The following is a 19,261-nucleotide window of genomic DNA, read 5'->3' as shown; positions in this document are numbered from 1 at the left end:
AAATTTAAAATTCTTCTTCTTACTTATAAGGTTTTGAATAATCAGGTCCCATCTTATCTTAGGGACCTCGTAGTACCATATCACCCCAATAGAGCGCTTCGCTCTCAGACTGCAGGCTTACTTGTAGTTCCTAGGGTTTGTAAGAGTAGAATGGGAGGCAGAGCCTTCAGCTTTCAGGCTCCTCTCCTGTGGAACCAGCTCCCAATTCAGATCAGGGAGACAGACACCCTCTCTACTTTTAAGATTAGGCTTAAAACTTTCCTTTTCGCTAAAGCTTATAGTTAGGGCTGGATCAGGTGACCCTGAACCATCCCTTAGTTATGCTGCTATAGACGTAGACTGCTGGGGGGTTCCCATGATGCACTGTTTCTTTCTCTTTTTGCTCTGTATGCACCACTCTGCATTTAATCATTAGTGATCGATCTCTGCTCCCCTCCACAGCATGTCTTTTTCCTGGTTCTCTCCCTCAGCCCCAACCAGTCCCAGCAGAAGACTGCCCCTCCCTGAGCCTGGTTCTGCTGGAGGTTTCTTCCTGTTAAAAGGGAGTTTTTCCTTCCCACTGTCGCCAAGTGCTTGCTCACAGGGGGTCGTTTTGACCGTTGGGGTTTTACATCATTATTGTATGGCCTTGCCTTACAATATAAAGCGCCTTGGGGCAACTGTTTGTTGTGATTTGGCGCTATATAAAAAAAAAATTGATTGATTGATTGATTGAGGGCGAGATATAAATCGTCATATTTTCTTGACTTTGCTTTAGTATCGTCTGTTGCGGTGTCATTGTTGCCCTTACGTTTCCCTGGAGGTCCGCTGACGTTTGCCATGGTTTGCTAGCTGTCCAACACAAAGTATATTGTTTGTATTTAGCCTCGTCGCCCCCCCCCCAAGGGTGCGCAAGGCCCACTTTGGGAACCACTGCCTTACAGGAACACTAGTTGTACAGTGTGGATTGTTTTAGTGACCTAACCCAAAGTAATGCAGTTTTCTCCAGAAGCTGGTGGTCACAGCATGAAGTCCACACACAAAGCAAATACTCACAGTATCTGGGCTGCCCTCCAGCAACACGTTAATGGCTCTGTTGACATCCCCGTTGCAATCGTGCAGCGCGATCATGGACTCATCCTGGTCTTTGCCTGTGATGTCAATCAGCTGAAGAAAAAGGAACACATACACTGAGCATCTAGCTGACACCAACAGACATCCCTTTGCCCTTTGAGAAAAGCTTGTGTTGAGATTAAAAAGAGCCAATGAAACTATCAAAATGTCCAAAAACTACATTTCCATCATAACAAAGACATAAAATATTGTAAAAATGTCAGATTCTGTATCAGTGCAGAAGATATACTCGCATTTGATTTGAGTGGCAAGCAGTGGAGGACAGGACCTGTGTATACGATGTGGTGGGCTGCAGCTTTTTCTAACATTTAAGTACATTTTCTCCCAACATTGTGATGCACCCTTGTGAAACACTGTTGGACAAAGAAAATGTCCAGATGACCTCTTTGCAGAGTTTATAATGATGCCACATGGCATTTCGCCACCACTGATTTTTACTATCATTTTATGCCAATATAAATGACATAATGAACCACATATTTCAGTAGTGAATTTATTTCAATAGAAGACAAAGCTGTACGTGTTTGCAAATAATTGAAAATCTCTAGTGAAAACCAAGCATTATAATGTAAGTTTATTTTTGAAATGTTTTGAAATAAGTTGTTTGAAAGCGTTTTCTGCCATGTTGGATTATTTTAATTTGAGCAAGCAGCCAGATGCCATTACCATGGATCTCTACTCTGATAGGCCTTCACCATGTGCTTCCCAGCATCCCTCGCGCAAATCATGGGATGCCCCCACATGATCTATGAGGTCGCTATCAGAGACTGTATGGGTAACAACCGAATGTAGTTCAAGCCCATCTGTTTGAATCACTCACCTTCAGAAGATTTTTTTCCCCAGACAATGTGAATTTTGATCATATTGGCTACAAATCCCCTTTTTAAAGGCTAATAAATAAAATTAACGTGGTGCTAAAGAAAATTATTTTTATGACTTGAAGCTTAAAAAACCCAAAGGCCATACACTTTTAATACTGCAAAAATATTTAAAAGCATTTTGGATATTTTGTGCATCCATATACGGATCATACGGATGAGCCAACAAGTAGGACAAGTCTTAACAGCTCGAAACGTCTGAGATTAGATTAACAGAAGGAAATAATCTACAAGACAGTTCATATTTTATTTATATTATATTTTGCCTCAAAAAAAGTGCAAGCAGAGACACAATACTTTAATTTTCTCATCTGAGGAAGAAATTAGAATTCTGCATTAAACAGATTAAGCTTTTTTCCCCAGGATGTTTGCCATTTATCATGCAGATCATCTGGAAAGTATTCACAGCACTTCACCTTTTCTACATTTTATTATTATGTTACAGCTGTATTCCAAAATGGATGAAATTCATTTTCCCCCCTAAACATTCTATTTACTACACCCAATAAATTTTGAATTTTTTGTAAATGTATTAAAAATAAAAACCTAAGAATTCACATGTACAAAAGTATTCACAGTCTTCTCGATACTTTGTTGATGCACCTTTGGCAGCAATTACAGCCTCAAGTTGTCTTGAATATGATGCCACAGCTTGGTGCAGCTATCTTTGGGCAGTTCTGCTCATTCCTCTTTGCAGCACCTCTCAAGTTCCACCAGGTTGGATGGAGAGCGTCGGTGCACAGCCATTTTCAGATCTTGGCTCTGGCTGGGCCACTTAAGGACATTCACAAAGTTGTCCTGACTCACTCTTTCGATAGCTTGGTTGTGTGTTTAGGGCCATTATCCTGCTGAAAGATGAACCGTCGCCCCAGTCTGAGGTCAATCCTGACTAGTCTCCCAGTTCCTGTCACTGAAAAACATCCCCATGGCATGATACTGCCACCACCATGCATCATTGTAGAGATAGTACCTGGCATTCACACCAAAGAGTTCAATCTTTGTCTCAGACCAGAGAATTTTGTTTCTCATGGACAGAGTCCTTCAGGTGCCTTTGGGTAAACTCCAGTTGAGCTGCCATATGCCTTTTACTAAAGGAGTGGCTTCCATCTGGCCACTCTACCATACAGGCCTGATTGATAGATTGTTGCAGAGATGCTTGTCCTTCTGGAAAGTTCTCTTCTCTCTACAGAGGGATGCTGGAGCTCTGACAATGACCATCTGGTTCTTGCTCACCTCCCTGACTAAAACCTTTCTTCCCTGATCACTCAGTTTAGACAGACGGTCAGCTCTAGGAAGAGTCCTGGTGGATTTGACCTTCTTCCATTTACGGATGAAGGAGGCCACTGTGCTCATTGAGTCCTTCAAAGAAGCAGAAATGTTTCTGTACCTTTCCCCAAATTTGTGCTTCAAGACAATGCTGTCTCAGAGGTCTACAGACAATTCCTTTTACTTAATGCTTGGTTTATGCTCTGACAAGCACTGTCAGCTGTAGGACCTTATATGTAGACAGGTGTGTGTCTTTCCACATCATGTCTAATCAACTGAATTTATCCCAGGTGGACTCCAATTAAGCTGTAGAAACATCTCAAGGATGATCAGCAGAAACAGGAGGTACCTGTACTCAATTTTGATTTTCAAGGCAAAGGCTGTGAATACTAATGCACGTATGATTTCTTTTTTTTAATTTTTAATAAATTTGCAAAAATCTCAAACTTTTTTCAAAACTGCCATTATGGGGTATTGTGTATAGAATTTTAAAGGGGAAAATGAATTTCATCCATTTTGGAATATGGCTGCAACATAAAATGTGGAAAAAGTGAAGCACTGTGAATATTTTATGGATGCACTGTATTTAAAAGCATATCCACAGTACAGAGCAATCTACTACACTCAACAAAAATATAAACGCAACACTTTTGGTTTTGCTCCCATTTCGTATGAGATGAACTCAAAGATCTAAAACTTTATCCACATACACAATATCACCATTTCCCTCAAATATTGTTCACAAACCAGTCTAAATCTGTGATAGTGTGCACTTCTCCTTTGCTGAGATAATCCATCCCACCTCACAGGTGTGCCATACCAAGATGCTGATTAGACACCATGATTAGTGCACAGGTGTGCCTTAAGACTGTCCACAATAAAAGGCCACTCTGAAAGGTGCAGTTTTGTTTTATTGGGGGGATACCAGTCAGTATCTGGTGTGACCACCATGTGCCTCATGCAGTGCAACACATCTCCTTCGCATAGAGTTGATCAGGTTGTCAATTGTGGCCTGTGGAATGTTGGTCCACTCCTCTTCAATGGCTGTGCGAAGTTGCTGGATATTGGCAGGAAATGGTACACGCTGTCGTATACGCCGGTCCAGAGCATCCCAAACATGCTCAATGGGTGACATGTCCGGTGAGTATGCCGGCCATGCAAAAACTGGGACATTTTCAGCTTCCAAGAATTGTGTACAGATCCTTGCAACATGGGGCCGTGCATTATCCTGCTGCAACATGAGGTGATGTTCTTGGATGTATGGCACAACAATGGGCCTCAGGATCTCGTCACAGTATCTCTGTGCATTCAAAATGCCATCAATAAAATGCACCTGTGTTCTTCGTCCATAACAGACGCCTGCCCATACCATAACCCCACCGCCACCATGGGCCACTCGATCCACAACATTGACATCAGAAAACCGCTCACCCACACACGCTGTCTGCCATCTGCCCTGGACAGTGTGAACTGGGATTCATCCGTGAAGAGAACACCTCTCCAACGTGCCAAACGCCAGCGAATGTGAGCATTTGCCCACTCAAGTCGGTTACGACGACGAACTGGAGACAGGTCGAGACCCCGATGAGGACGAGCATGCAGATGAGCTTCCCTGAGACGGTTTCTGACAGTTTGTGCAGAAATTCTTTGGTTATGCAATCCGATTGTTTCAGCAGCTGTCCGAGTGGCTGGTCTCAGACGATCTTGGAGGTGAACATGCTGGATGTGGAGGTCCTGGGCTGGTGTGGTTACATGTGGTCTGCCGTTGTGAGGCTGGTTGGATGTACTGCCAAATTCTCTGAAACGCCTTTGGAGATGGCTTATGGTAGAGAAATGAACATTCAATACACGAGCAACAGCTCTGGTTGACATTCCTGCTGTCAGCATGCCAATTGCACGCTCCCTCAAATCTTGCGACATCTGTTGCATTGTGCTGTGTGATAAACTGCACCTTTCAGAGTGGCCTTTTATTGTGGGCAGTCTAAGGCACACCTGTGCACTAATCATGGTGTCTAATCATCATCTTGATATGGCACACCTGTGAGGTGGGATGGATTATCTCAGCAAAGGAGAAGTGCTCACTATCACAGATTTAGACTGGTTTGTGAACAATATTTGACGGAAATGATATTGTGTATGTGGAAAAAGTTTTAGATCTTTGAGTTCATCTCATCCAAAATGGGAGCAAAACCAAAAGTGTTGCATTTATATTTTTATTGAGTGTATGAAGCAATGAATTTACATTTTCTGCTTGTTGACAAACTATGCAAAGTTATGCTGAGTTTACACAAAACAACGGCAAGTCACAAATGCCACAAAGTACACATTCTTGGCCGCTGATCACAAATGTGATGATTCGGGGCAGAGGCATCAGGTGTCCTCAGGATCTGCTGCAACCTGTTACCACACGTTACGATTAATGGCACGTTGCTGGAGAATTATCAGGAACCATTACACGGTCAAGAATAATGTTCCATGTTGTTGCGCGCTATCACGCGTAACAGCACATCGTTACGTTCTGTCACGTTGTGAATGAGGTGAATTGTCTCCACACACACCCCCATATTCATCCTACCGTCAGTTGCTGAACAATTCAAATCGCCCCAGTTTGCTCCTCAAAATCCACAGCAGAAGAACTTTGTGACTGCATGCTTAGTTGGGCTCTGTGCCATTGAGTGGAGCAGAAAGGAGGAGGAGACAGAGAGAGCCAGATGTGTGGCTCCACGCGGCTCTCGTCTCACTCATTTTCCCAAACATCAGGCACAGCAGCAGGTGGAACACCTGCAGGAGCGTGCTGAGGAGCATTGGAACGAGGCTTTTAGCCGACTTGGCGTCACTGTCCTTCTTCGGCATACTGCAGCAATGAAAGTGAATGCAGTGCAGCAGGGTTTAATTGTGCACACGTCAAAGAAGAATGCTGTCACGCTCTATTAACGATCACCGCTAATTAAGATGGATCAACACGCTCAGTTGCGACATCCACGATATGAGGCAAAATGAGGGTGGTGTGTGACATTCGTGGAAGATTTTTTTTGACAGCCAAAAACATACTCTACAGAAATCACGAATATCATGCACCAACACGCACTATTAAGAAACATGTTCAGATGCGTTGAGTCACATTAAGAATATCAGGAATGTGCCAAGAATGATGCAAATATGACATTCGTAACATCTTTCGTATGTGTAAACCACAAAGTAGAGCTTACAATCCCAGTGTTTATAATTTCATACAATAGGTTGTGGAATGTTTCAGTACTGGCATGATAATTTTCAAAAGGAAAACAGAGCTTAAACATGATGCTGTGCATATTCTCACCTGTTTGACTTTCTCTTCAAAGTCTGCATCATTGTGATCTGAAATCATCTGCGCAAGTCGGATCTGCTCTGCAGTAGCCTATTATGAAATGAGCAAAACACCCAACAACTGAGTCAACAAAAAGGAGCACCAGCGTAAATAATGCACATCACAAATATTCACATGGAAACAAATAAAAATGCTCATATCAATCCAGTTGTAGTCAGCGACAAGCTTATAACTGGCTAAATCTCCTGTCTCCACACTAAAAATTGATCTTACTCATTGCGAGTTGGAAAACCTGCTCAGTGCTTTGGTTTTATTTTTTTAATTTCAGAGATAGTGAAGGTAGGATGAAACAGGTACGTGGAAACATCAAAGTTCAACTAAGCTCAAACCAGAGAATGTTAAAAAAAAAAAACCCCACATACACAAAAAAGCAAACTAAAAATGCATGCATATATATATATATATATATATATATATATGCGCAATTTGCATATATAATGCAATTTACCATTGCATATTGCCATTTCAATTTACCATACCATTGCATATATAATGCAATTTACCATACCACTGCATATATAATGCAATTTACCATTACCAATAATGCAATTTTTCTTTATATATATATATATATATATATATATATATAAACGAAAACTTTAATGGTAAATTGCATTTGGGAACACACTACAGGATGTACTGATATCAACGTTATTTTCAAACAGCAGCACTGTTTATATATATATATATATATATATATATATATATATATATATATAAAAACATGCATCGTCCCACATCACCTGTTACAACTATGCTTACAGTTTATAACTACCAGGACGTCAAGCCCCTGCAAGAGCAATGCATGACCCTTTCTCCATGAACCATCTATTAGACAAATCTTTTATGATCTTGCAGAAACCAACACAAATTAATGTTCCCCAACTGCAATGCAAATTCTATTACTATGAAAAAAAAAAAAAAGATATGGGCAATAAATAAATAAATACAAAGCTACCTTTCAAATACAGCTCTGTTTTCAGGCACGCAAAATGATGCCCCCTACTTCTGTCACACCACTTGCTTGCATATGTCAGGATTTATTTTCTTTGGTTAAGCATGAATTAACATGGTCAACCTCAGAGGGAGGTGGTGATGTAATGGCTCCGGGTTAACTTCCCAATCAAAACCAAGCTCCCAATTGGCACTTCGAACAGGTGTGCTGGGGAGGTGGAGAGAGACATGCCGCGGTCCCTTTGGGAAATAAAACTATTGCTTTCATTGGCTACGCACAATAAGTAAGAACATTCTCCACCTCCAATCTCTAGAAAGAATTGGGAAATAGAATATATATATATATATATATATATATATATATATATATATTGAAGGTCAAGCACCCCCCCCGCCCCCCAAAGACATTGGAGGAGCATTATTTTCTTCATATGCTTGTTCCCATGGTCAGCCACCTTCATGTCAAGTGCCACTGTAAGTCATACAGCAGATTGGGAGGGGTTGTGTTTACGAAGGCAAAAAAAATACAGGATAATAAATAAATTGATTAATTAATTCCTATATAGCTCTCCTCAAAATATTTGTTTGCAGGTGTTTAGTAAGCAAATAACTGACTATGTTATGGGGAGTGAAAGCAATAATACCTGAGGCCTCTGCTTGTGCTGTGTCTGGCTCGGTGTCTGGCCCTGTGTCTGCTCCCAGCTGCCCCGGGCTCGGTTCCCGCCCATGGAAGTCATCATTTACAGTATATACAAATAACAGTATTTACAAAGGAATAACACCTGATAAGAAAAGAACAGAAGCATTACATATAGCTAGAACCCTATACTGTACCATGTGAAAAATGCACTTGGAATAGCACCTCCACAAACTATGTGCCAGCTTATTGTCGAAAGCACAAAAATCAGATACCTTATACCAAATGACGACCGTTTCCTTTACAGACAAGTCTTGCCAACGACGGCAAAAAGTGACTTCTACGCTCCCTTTAGATCAGTGTCTAAAACCAAACCTAGCGGCGGGTCTGACCCGGGAAAGATGGGGAAAACACGCCACAGATAACGCTGCACATTAAAGTGCGCAGCGAACTTATTTCCGTCCACGCAGATGAAGCATCGCTTTGTATGTGAAAACAGCTTCATGCTCCTCAATCATGTAATCAAACAAGTATAACATATAGGCAGTAGCTAAAACAAGATCTACGTTGTTTAGATGAAATAAACCAAGTACAGAAACTGCACACGAGAGTCGTTAACCTTGGTAGTTGGTAACAACGGCGAAATCTTGCAAACGTTACGTAAAAACCCGGTGTGAACTAGCCTAGGAGTGAGCCTAAAGCCAAGGCCTGTCGAATATATAGCCAGACACATGGCCCGAATGCTAGTCAAGGAGCTAACAGTGGAGGGGCCAGCTTTTAGAGACTCGGTGGGCTTCCTCTTCTCACGACTTCCCTCATGGCGACAACGACGCTAACGTTAGCCGAACTAAGCTAGCTCGCTAACCAAGAACTAGACGCGGATAACTGGCGTTGAGTGGTCAACATTGCCCGGCTTAGCTTGATGGCCAACCTCTTTCTTTGATAACCAAATGTTACAGGGGAATAAAGGATTTAAAAATCAGCCTAAGCAAAGAGAAAAACGCCCATGCAACTCGGTTGTTAGTTAGCAGCTGTTAGCTATGCTAACATCGAATTAGCGTCGTTTTGCGTGACGGCTAGCTGAACTACGTTAGCAGTTACATAAACTGCACCGGCACTCTGCGACATCTACCGACATTCATCCGTCGGTGGTGCAGTAATGGCCGGCATCGTGACACAGAAAAAGCCGAGGCTTGCGGTAGGCCTGCAGGCCGCTAAAAGGAAAACAAATAACAGACGATACTGACCAGAAAACCGGCTCAGTTTTACACAATCTGCTACCGAGCCGACCGACAAGTGGGCTCGGTGTCGACTTTCGAGTGGGATTTGGGGCAGGATAATACCTCGACCCACAAGTATACAAATAAATTGACAAAATATATCGAAGTAAGTCGCTCACACAATAAGCGAGAGACTGAATTTACCTGTTTCTTTTCCACTCTGACACCACGGAGAACTGCGTCACGTGGTTCAGGGAGCGCTACGAGGAAACCGGACCCATGGCACGTGACCAACTGAGCGATATTAGCAACTGTTATGTTATTAAAACTAAATAAATGAGAAAAGAAAACACAATAGAATACGTATTTTTTAGCATATAATAAAATATTTTCAGGTATATGCAAGGATCATGATTAAAAATAGAGGCTAAAAAGTTTTAAAACAAAATATTAGCTATATGAGACAAAAAAAATTATAGAATTTTTACATCAATTATTCATAATTATTCAGACATCAACAGTCCACCAAGGAGAATGAATACATGTATAAAATTAGCAACAGTGGCCGCTAGTGGCCACCAGGAGCCTGTGGTTAGTAACAACATTATATTCATTCTAAATTAATATTATAAGTCCAGTAGAAACTCATGAAAATTTCAGAAATTTTCTGGGTTCAACTCTGGATCTGCAGCAAAATCTAAATAGCCCTTTCTTTGCCTGTGCCCCACCAGTTCTGCCCCCCCCCCCACCCCCAATTTAAACAAACAAATAAAAAAAGGCAAAGCAAAAAAACAAAACAAAAAAAAACAAAACAAAACAACAACAACAACAAAACCCATAAAGATCGTACAGAAGATTCTGGGCTATCTACGAATATAAGCAACAGGTTGGTCATCCCTCACCAGTCTATACTCAAGGTTCTTTAAATGGAGAAATATCTCCACCTGGTGGGCATTTACCATTATGCAGGTACAATGGAGTTTCGCCAAGAGCTCTAGTCCTGCAAATGGCAAAGACCCTTGTGGTGGACGGTGTGTGCCTTGTTATCTTCGGCATTTTGTTTTTGACATTGTGCATGTTTGCACAGTTTGCAAAGGTGGATTCAATCAATCAATCAATCACTCAAACAAACATACAAGTGGAATCATTGATTAAGCAAACATCAATAAATAATAATTTAAAATGAGGAATAACACTTTTACAACTAATGAATGTTGTATTAACAAAAACTCATTTGCACTTGCCAGTAAATCTATCGTTAAGGATTAATAGATTAATAACAAAAAAAAACATGTAAGAGTTGCTTACATAGTTATTACGGTAATTGTCAGCGTCGCAAAGCAGCTGTAACTGTCGTACTGTCTCTTCCGTGCTTTGCTTTACTTAATATTCCGTATTTTGTGCACGATGCGGTTGAATATGAAGGTAACTGCGATGAGTGTGTGCTTGTTGTGTTTCTAAAAAGAAAAGCTCGAAGCTGTAAAGCGGTAAATCCTTTGAGTTAGAAACATGGCGGAGTCGTCGCCTTTATCAGGCGTTAATGTTGTTTTGGTCATGGCCTACGGCAGCTTGGTAAGTAGCGGTTGTGTGTTTGTGTGTGTGTTGTTTGCTCGCACGGTGTACCTTCAGTATTAAAGCCCCTAATCTTTATTTTGTTATGTGCGCAGGTGTTTGTGTTGCTGTTTATCTTCGTTAAGAGACAGATCATGCGTTTTGCAATGAGATCTCGAAGGGGCCCTCATGCCCCAATCGGGCACAACGCACCCAAGGTACTAACAAACAAGCAAGCAAACAAACAAACAGAAACATCGCTTTGACATTGGTGTTCACTTTTATTTACAGGGTCTGAAGGAGGACATAGACTCCCAGCTGTCCAAGGTTCAGGAAATCCGGTTCGAACCTCGTCTCCTGTCAGAAGAAGACGACCGACTCACACAGGGGTCACAGATCAGTGAGTCACAGTTCAGCTACAGTCAGGCTTTTTTTGTTTTTAGAACCACTTGATTTTTGGTACTGTCCTCATTTTAAAACAAACAAAAACAAAAAAACGGTAAATTTGTGTAAAGCGACCTCTAGTGGCGTAGTAAAGAATGCACTCCACAACCTAAAACAAACAACCAAACCGTGATTTCATGCTTCTCTCATGCTTTGTCCTGAACTCTTCAGTTCAAATCTTGGTCATTATTTATGCCATGGAGGTCGTCTTTTTACCGGCATGTGTCTGTCTGTTTGTCGGTTAGCTGGATGACTCAAAAAGTAAAGAATGGATTTTAGTGACATTTGGTGAGCAGGTACTGTTCAGAGAAATAAGTGATTTTATTTTGGAGGTGATACAGGATACGTTCTTGGAACTGAGGACCAGAAAAATGTTTGGCACATAACAACATTTAGCTAAAAAAATAAAATAAAATTGCAAGAGCATTTCAGAATCAGAATTGAATTTATTGCCAAGTAAGTTCTCACATACAAGGAATTTTATCTGTTGTTGTTGGTGCATAAACAAGAAAAAAGAAAAGGAAAACATAACTTCTGTAAGAAGTGAAAGAGTCAAATAGGCAAAACTATGTTCACTGTAAAATAAATAAATATAACGTAGTGGAATGGGACTGTGCAAAAGCATGTGATTGGGGTGCAGATGTGCAGTACCTTTCAGTGCAGGGATGACCAGTCTGTACTTTGTTGGGGGGAGCTAATGGGGGTCTCAGGCATTATTTATTAGTCTAGCTGCGGATGGAAAGAAGCTGGTTTTGTGTCTTGAGGTTTTAGTCCTGATGGACCTCAGCTGTCTCCCAGATGGAAGGGTGACAAAAAGTTTGTGTCCTGGGTGAGAGGGATCGGCCACTATCTTCCTTGCTCGCCTCAGGACCCTGGAAGTGTACAGGTCCTGTAGGGATGGCAGATTGCAGTCGATCACCTTATTTGCTGCGTGGATGATACCCTGCAGTCTGCTCTTGTCCTTAGCAGTGGCAGCAGTGTACCAGACGGTGGTGGAAGAAGAGATGATGGACTCAGTGATGGCAGTGTAGAAGTTTACCATCATTGTTTTTGGCAGGTTGAACTTCCTCAGCTGCTGCAGAAAGTACATCCTCTGTTGTTTTCGCTTGATGAGAAGCATCAGCTCTTTCATCAAGCTCCCATTTGAGGTCCTGGGTGATGGTGATCCCCAGGTAACCGAAGGACTCCACAATGGTGACTGGGTCGTCACACAGGGTGATGGGGTTTTTCGGGACTGGGTTCTTCCTGAAGTAAGCAACCATCTCTACTGCTTTGAGGGCATTGAAATTAAAATTGGTGAGCAGATGGATAATGGTATCAGAAAATGAAGCCTTTTATTTTGAATTTGATCCAGGACATATTTTCTAGAACACATGTGGCCTTGGCAGAGGTACGCGCTCTCCGAGTGCCTTTTAGTGTTCTGCTTTAATCCCAATCTTCAGCCGCCCATAGCTTCAAATCATAAAGCCTCTGTCCACTGTTTGAACTACCTCTGGCATTTTAGGGGTTCCAACACCTTAAAGCATGTCTTCATCGCAGGGATTGCCCTGAAAGGTGATTTTCTGGGCGCTTTTCAAGGACAAGATAAGTCCCTGCTGCAGGATTCCTTTGGACAGGTGCTTGACACCAATTGGTCATTAATTCACACAGAAGATGACAACAAACGTCGGGGTAGGCTAGCAAAACAAGACCAAGTGCAGAAGAACCAAAAGAGAATATGGATAGCAGAAGAGACAGATGGACTGACGAAGAGGTACAGATGTTGTTGCCGTTCTTTTTGACGGACGAGGTCCATTGAGGATTTGAGTCCTCAAGGAAGAAAAAGAATGAGAAAATCTACATCGGCACAAAATAATAAGATGACACGCACATCACAATCCGTATTGGCGTGCAGGATCAAAAAATAGCACAAAAAACAAAAGAGAGATCCGCACAGCCAGTTAGCTCCCAAACAAACCTTTAATGAAGCACCAAAGTGACGTTTCACGTTGGTGCTTCATAACAAACCTTTAATGAAGCACCAAAGTGACGTTTCACGTTGGTGCTTCATAACAAACCTTTAATGAAGCACCAAAGTGACGTTTCACTTTGGTGCTTCATTAAAGGTTTGTTTGGGAGCTAACTGGCTGTGCGGATCTCTCTTTTGTTTTTTGAGAAAATCTTCATTGGCGCCAAAACTGTTGCTGAATTATGATGTTACCGCACACGTAGCTGCATGAGCCAGATGTGTCTTCATTGCAATACAGACACAACAGCTGAGAAAGCAAGTTCTGGTGCCGTTTTAGGTTGAGTTCCGGTGGTGGAAACAGACGTATTGATTGTCTTGTGAAGCACTGAAGCTGCCGGCGGCATGCTTCTGTGTCGTGCAGAGGTATAGTTACACATAAACACACATCACGGAAATAGTTTTGACCGATAGCGCACCTGTTTCCCACCTGTGCACCTGCTTTATTTTAGGATATTATGAACAAACAACAATATAATTTTTTTTTTTTACATTGATTTATATTTTTAAGTGTTGTGTAATGGCCTTGTTTGTGTGTTTAAGGTTGCTACAACTACCTGTACAGAATGAAGGCTCTCGATACCATCCGTGACTCAGGTGAGACTTGCTGAAACATCAGATTCGTTATTTTGCAGACGCATACAGAGACGTGTCTGTCTGTTAAAGTGGGCCAGTATCAGAAGAGATGGCATATAACGCCATCATCACGTGCCATTAAAATATAACATTCTATTTTCTTTTTATATATACTCCAGATTATTTTTCTAACTCTTTTAGTCTCAGGATTACTGAAAAAAATGTGCTTTCTCAATCATAATACTGTCACATGATGTCATATAGTGACTTCATCACGATGTCATGCACAAATCAGCGGATCTGCTGATTCGTGTGCAGTTGAGATCATCTTTCGAGCTCTCTTTGTTTTAAAGTTATTGCACAAAAACAAGTTTTTTTTTAAATCATTGAATGTCACACGTCATTCGGTGGTGATACATTAATTTCCATTTCTAGTGGCAGCCAGTTATTCGACATAAAACTTGCATTTAGATTTTCGTATCACATTCATGTTTGTGATGGATATCTTGTATATTTATGATTTATAGCGACCAATAATCCTCATCTGTACAATCATGATATGTACATCTCTGTTTGTAAATGAGCAGTGGTCGACACGGCTAACCTAAACATTAGCGTCGATAAATGCTAATCCGCTAACTGAGAAGTCGCTGTAATAATACTGAACTGATAAACTGCTAAAACATTTAGTTGAAGCCACTGCTAACTGCTAACTTTATTTATGTGAATTTAGGTAGGGTTTTGTTTTGTGTTTTGTTTTTTACACTAAAACAGATATAGTTGAAATTGGGCCGTACTAAATTATAAAATGGACAAAATGGAGTGAAATGGGGACTGATAATCATGAAATGGGGGTAAAATGTAATGTAATGGAGCAGCCTGACCCAGACTGACTCCAAATAAGCACTTTTATTTAAGTGTTTGGTGTTTGTTTTTGTGATATGCGCTCACGATATGTATTTTGGGCAGGTTCGCCATCTGGTGTTCAAGAGATGAAACTTCTATGGGTCAGTCTTAATTGAATGTACTTCATTGAAAGTACTTAAGTGAATCATATTTGGAGTCAGTCTACTCCATTTCGTTACGTTTTACCCCCATTTAGTGGTTATCAGTCCCCATTTCGGCCCATTTTGCTCCATTTCATCCATTTCGTATTTTAGTATCGCCGGTTGAAATTTATACTCTGTTGTAGTGTAAACATGGAGGATCCCTGAAAGGTTTAGCATCAGATAATCAAGATGTCCATAAAAATTTAATGCACAAATTAAACTCTAGTTTCCACTCAGTATACAATTCATTCACAGTAAACGAAGCATAAAATGAATAACAAATACTAGGTTCTACAAATACTTTTGCTGTTCCCTTGTTTGCACCCGGGGTCACTACAGCAAATCCAAGGTGGAGCTGCATGTTGAACTGGCACAGGTTTTACGCTAGATGCCTTTCCTCTCGCAACTCTACATTACATGGAGAAATGTGGCAGCAGTGGGATTTGAACTGGGAACCTTCTGCACTAATCACTTGGCCACCAAATTAACAAATGTTAAAAATAAAAATACACAGGCAAAAAATAAATTTACTCTGGCTTGACCTCCTGCTCCTCCATCTCCGGGGAGGGCCCACTGGCCCTAGGGTCCACTAGTCCTAGGGTCTACTAGTCCTAGGACCACTGGCACTAACCTATTTATATAATTTGATGGCGTATATTACAACCCCAAACTGATTTCAGAGTTCACAAATAAATGTAATACTTTCAAATAGCTAACAAACCAGATCCAGTTTTGTTCAATTTACAAAAATAAAACATATGATTCTGTTAACATACACCATTAATCACCTTTAATTGTACTGTTGTCTATAAATATGTTGAATTGAAAATCAACAAATAATGGTAATTCACCATAATTAATTTTTTTTTAAATTGTCACATTTTTATAACATTACTTAACCTACTTTAGTGCAGCATATAGCCTATCATAATGTAAGAATGTCAACATGCTCTCCTTAATACTAGGACTAGTGGGATGTTCCTCCATCTCCTGGATGCAGTACTTGCTGTCTGAACTCACTTGTATCGTTTTAGAGTTTACAGATATTTGTGACATTTAGATTTATGCAAAAAAAAAAGTTAGCTGACTTACAGTTAACCAAACTAAATTTAGCGGTAGCTAATTGGTCTCCAATGGGTTTTCAGAATTAGCTGAAAGGCTAATCCGCTAACAAACAAAAAAAAAGTTAGCTTCACTGATTAGCTGAACTGGGCTCTCCAATGTAAAGATGTATTTTAGTGCAGATAATGATGTTCCATGGCCGCTGCTATGTATGTGGGGGTATATGAATCAGGGCGACGATGAAGTCTCTGCGTGCTTATTTTCACGTTGGATCGCGCTGAGGTATCATTTGTTCTGTCGCATGTTGATCCCGTCTGTTTGGACCTCAGGAATTCCTCTGCAGGACATAAGCTGCAGCCCGAGCACCTTCACCGGACGCAGCTTCAGGAACTGGCTGATGGAGCTGCGTAACTCCCACTCTCTGATCAAGAGCAGCCGCAGCGCGCTGATTGACCACCTACTGGAGGGTTACGACAGCGCCCGCCACGGCACTGGGGTTGGTTCTCAGCTATACACGTGCCAGATGATAAAAAGAAAGAGCACAGATCTAACAAGAAGTCTGTTTGTTTCAGGTGTTTGGGGAAGCAGAATTTCGGGAGTACCAGCAGGCTCTGAGTGAACTAGCTGACGTGTAAGTGAGACTGTTGAAACGTGTTCTAGGCAGCGTCACTAAGTCGCACAAGGTGTGGTGCGGCGCTTGCTGTAGCACGTGCTGTAGCACGTGCTGTAGGACGTTTAATTACTGAAAAATGACACCGTGTCCACAGGTGGCACAGCTCATATAAATCACACGGACAGCGTGTTTAGAACAGGAGCTTCTCACTTTTCATAATAAAAAGTGCACATTAAAGTGCAAGATATTCACAGGCATTTACTACGGTTGCAATAAAAAAAAAAAAAAAATCACCACTTGAGTTGTTAAACAAATATCCATTTTGTAAATATCTATTTTGTAACTGTTCCCGTCAAAATCCTCTCACCGTGAAAACCAGCAGTGCACAGCAGGGTGTCATAATAGTAATACGTAATACAAAATAACTCCGAAACAAGTGAGCTGATTTCCACCAAAGTTGGTAAGCGTGTTCCTCGGGAGAGTGTTTCCAGATAATTAAGTTTTGGTGGAGATCCGTCAAAGGCCAAGTCAATAATACAGTCAGAAAAACACTTTTTCCAGAATATCTCCACAGTCAGTAAGACTAGAAACGCAATCCAAAGCTTATATCAATCAGCAAATTACACAGTGCACGTAGGTGACATCCTGCTGTTTTTTATGTTTATGACTGCATTGCTTCTTGAATAATCGTTATAATCAGAGCACAGAGGGAATCTTGTGGATAGTCATCTTGGCCTTCTCTAGCGTCTGTTTTGATTGTCCCTCAGGGTGAAGGCCTATTCCAGCAGCACCAGTCTGGATCAGCATCACCAGTGTGCAGCCAAAGACCTGACCGGATCTCCTCTCCGCAGCACTCCGTCCACCATCCAGGTCACCTACCTTCCCTCCACCGGTCAGCGCAGTAAGAGGCCGAAACATTTTCTGGAGCTCAAAAGCTTCAAAGACAATTACAACACGCTGGAGAGCACCCTGTGAGCGGCACGCAGTGAGGACGTGGAAAATAAATACAGAAATGGACAAAAATAAAGCTGAGAAAGTGACCTGGTATGTGCACACAAAGACAAACACGCACACACACACAAAAAAACCCCAAGAGAATTTGGTTTTGGAAATCCTGCTGAGCCAGAAGGTAAATTTTGACTTACAAATTATTCACTCACTCACTCACTCTCAACCGCTTATCCAGGATTGGATCGCGAGGTCAACAGCTCCAGCAGGGGACCTCAAACTTCCCTTTCCCGGGCCACATTGACCATCTCTGACTGTGGGATCCCAAAGCATTCCCAGGCCAGTGTGGAGATATAATCTCTCCATCTAGTCCTGGGTCTTCCCCGGAGTCTCCTCCCAGATGGACGTGGCTGGAACACCTCACTAGGGAGGCATCCAGGAGGCGTCCTTACCAGATACCCGAACCACCTCAACTGGCTCCTTTTAACGCAAAGGAGCTGCGGCTCTACTCTGAGCTCCCCATGGATGACAGAACTTCTCACCTTATCTCTAAGGGAGACACCAGCCACCCTCCTGAGGAAGCCCATTTTGGTTGTTTGTACCCGCGATCTAGTTCTGTCATGTCCCAACCCTCATGACCATAGGTGAGAGTAGGGTGGTATGGTACTTACAAATTACATTTGTTGAAAATTTCCTGACAGATACTGTGTTCATACGCAACACTCTTTATTTAGTTACTGTTTGGAAGTTGTCGGTCAAAATATACGTAAAAGAACTTTGACACCACAAAGTTTTTCTTTAAAGGTGCCATGAATGACTTTTGTGCCACTAGATGTCATACTTGTGTCATATTTCAAGATGTAAACAAAGTTTTCCTGCTCGGCCATTCCTCCTCAATCCCCCATCCCGCAATGAGCGGAACAGTTGGCATTTGGAGTCTTTTAACAGATTTATCGGCGCTCTGTGTTGGGGGACAGAAAGATGTGGATTCTAGTCTGAACATGTTCTTAGTCAGAGGTGTTTTTAGACTCTAAACGTGGCACTGGTTTTGCAGGGTAGGACTCATGGACTGTACATGCACAAGCAGAAATCTCATTCACTGAATGTGCACACGGAGCCAGAGCAAGAATGTAAATGGGGCAGAAAAGCTCAGAGCACAGAGGGAGTGTTGCTTCATTCTCTGAACGGGACACATTTAAGCCTTTAAATCTTTACAAAGAAAATTGTTGTTGGCTGCTATATTCATGTGCAAAATGTCATTCATAGCGCCTTTACATTTGGGGCCCATTGAGTCTGTTATGAAGAAGAATGTCATTATCAGTTAACTTAAATTAAACTTAAGCTGCATCATCTAGTCTTCTATTTTCAATCAGCTAAGAAATTGTAATCAGGAATTTTATATTTGTGTGTAAATAAGATATTTATATTGAATTTTATAATGTATTTAATTTGTGTGCGTGTGTGTGTGTGATTTTGTATTTATGTGATGATGTGATAGCAAGTTTGTGGTTTACCATAAAAAAAAAACTAATTTAAAAAACTTGTCTTATTCAGTGTCTCAACATATCCAGCAGATGG

At 41.4% G+C, this 19,261-nt stretch overlaps 2 protein-coding genes and 1 long non-coding RNA gene across 7 annotated transcripts in view; 1 reads left to right on the top strand and 2 right to left on the bottom strand.

Annotated features, from left to right (window-relative positions):
• Nucleotides 1-9,734, bottom strand: part of ubap2l (ubiquitin associated protein 2-like) — a 58,395-nt gene extending 48,661 nt beyond the window's left edge. For 2 of the 3 annotated variants that reach the window (XM_034161508.1, XM_034161510.1), the window contains exons 1-4: nucleotides 9,640-9,734; nucleotides 8,223-8,360; nucleotides 6,577-6,654; nucleotides 1,036-1,146 (exon numbers count right to left, since the gene is read on the bottom strand). In XM_034161508.1, the coding sequence (XP_034017399.1) occupies nucleotides 1,036-1,146; nucleotides 6,577-6,654; nucleotides 8,223-8,318 (285 nt within the window). In that variant the 5' untranslated portion in view covers nucleotides 8,319-8,360; nucleotides 9,640-9,734. Of the gene's footprint in view, nucleotides 1-1,035; nucleotides 1,147-6,576; nucleotides 6,655-8,222; nucleotides 8,361-9,462; nucleotides 9,620-9,639 lie in introns of those variants that run through there. The other variant, XM_034161509.1, reaches the window with a different exon arrangement.
• A 1,041-nt stretch (nucleotides 9,735-10,775) lies between these two features.
• On the top strand, nucleotides 10,776-17,792 carry LOC117501760 (uncharacterized protein C1orf43 homolog). 3 transcript variants are annotated; one of them, XM_034160719.1, is made up of 7 exons: nucleotides 10,778-11,007; nucleotides 11,103-11,204; nucleotides 11,278-11,386; nucleotides 13,979-14,032; nucleotides 16,452-16,618; nucleotides 16,695-16,753; nucleotides 17,503-17,792. In XM_034160719.1, the coding sequence occupies exons 1-7, from the start codon at nucleotides 10,945-10,947 to the stop codon at nucleotides 17,708-17,710; spliced, it is 762 nt and encodes a 253-aa protein (XP_034016610.1). In that variant the 5' UTR covers nucleotides 10,778-10,944; the 3' UTR covers nucleotides 17,711-17,792. The 3 variants fall into 3 exon arrangements, with proteins under 3 accessions (XP_034016611.1, XP_034016612.1, XP_034016610.1); XM_034160720.1 differs by lacking the exon at nucleotides 16,695-16,753 and having other exon boundaries at nucleotides 10,776-11,007; nucleotides 16,452-16,645; XM_034160721.1 differs by lacking the exon at nucleotides 16,695-16,753 and having other exon boundaries at nucleotides 10,777-11,007.
• Nucleotides 13,939-16,579, bottom strand: LOC117501761. Its single transcript, XR_004558081.1, has 2 exons — nucleotides 16,447-16,579; nucleotides 13,939-14,027 (listed from the first exon to the last, which is right to left on the bottom strand). It is a non-coding gene; the product is annotated as an uncharacterized LOC117501761 (long non-coding RNA).
• Nucleotides 17,793-19,261: the final 1,469 nt, after the last annotated feature.

Source organism: Thalassophryne amazonica, chromosome 20 (genome assembly GCF_902500255.1).
Source record: "Thalassophryne amazonica chromosome 20, fThaAma1.1, whole genome shotgun sequence".
Classification (NCBI taxonomy): Eukaryota; Metazoa; Chordata; class Actinopteri; order Batrachoidiformes; family Batrachoididae; genus Thalassophryne; species Thalassophryne amazonica.
The sequence above is the reverse complement of the archived record's forward strand: the minus strand, read 5'-3'. Positions and strand labels throughout refer to the sequence as shown.

Excerpts from the sequence above, each read along its gene's own strand:
- LOC117501760 (XM_034160719.1), top strand. The coding sequence starts at position 10,945 with ATGGCGGAGTCGTCGCCTTTATCAGGCGTTAATGTTGTTTTGGTCATG. Across the intron at positions 11,387-13,978 it reads CACACAGGGGTCACAGATCA|GTTGCTACAACTACCTGTAC; the intron begins GTGAGTCACAGT and ends TGTGTGTTTAAG. Across the intron at positions 16,754-17,502 it reads CTGAGTGAACTAGCTGACGT|GGTGAAGGCCTATTCCAGCA; the intron begins GTAAGTGAGACT and ends ATTGTCCCTCAG.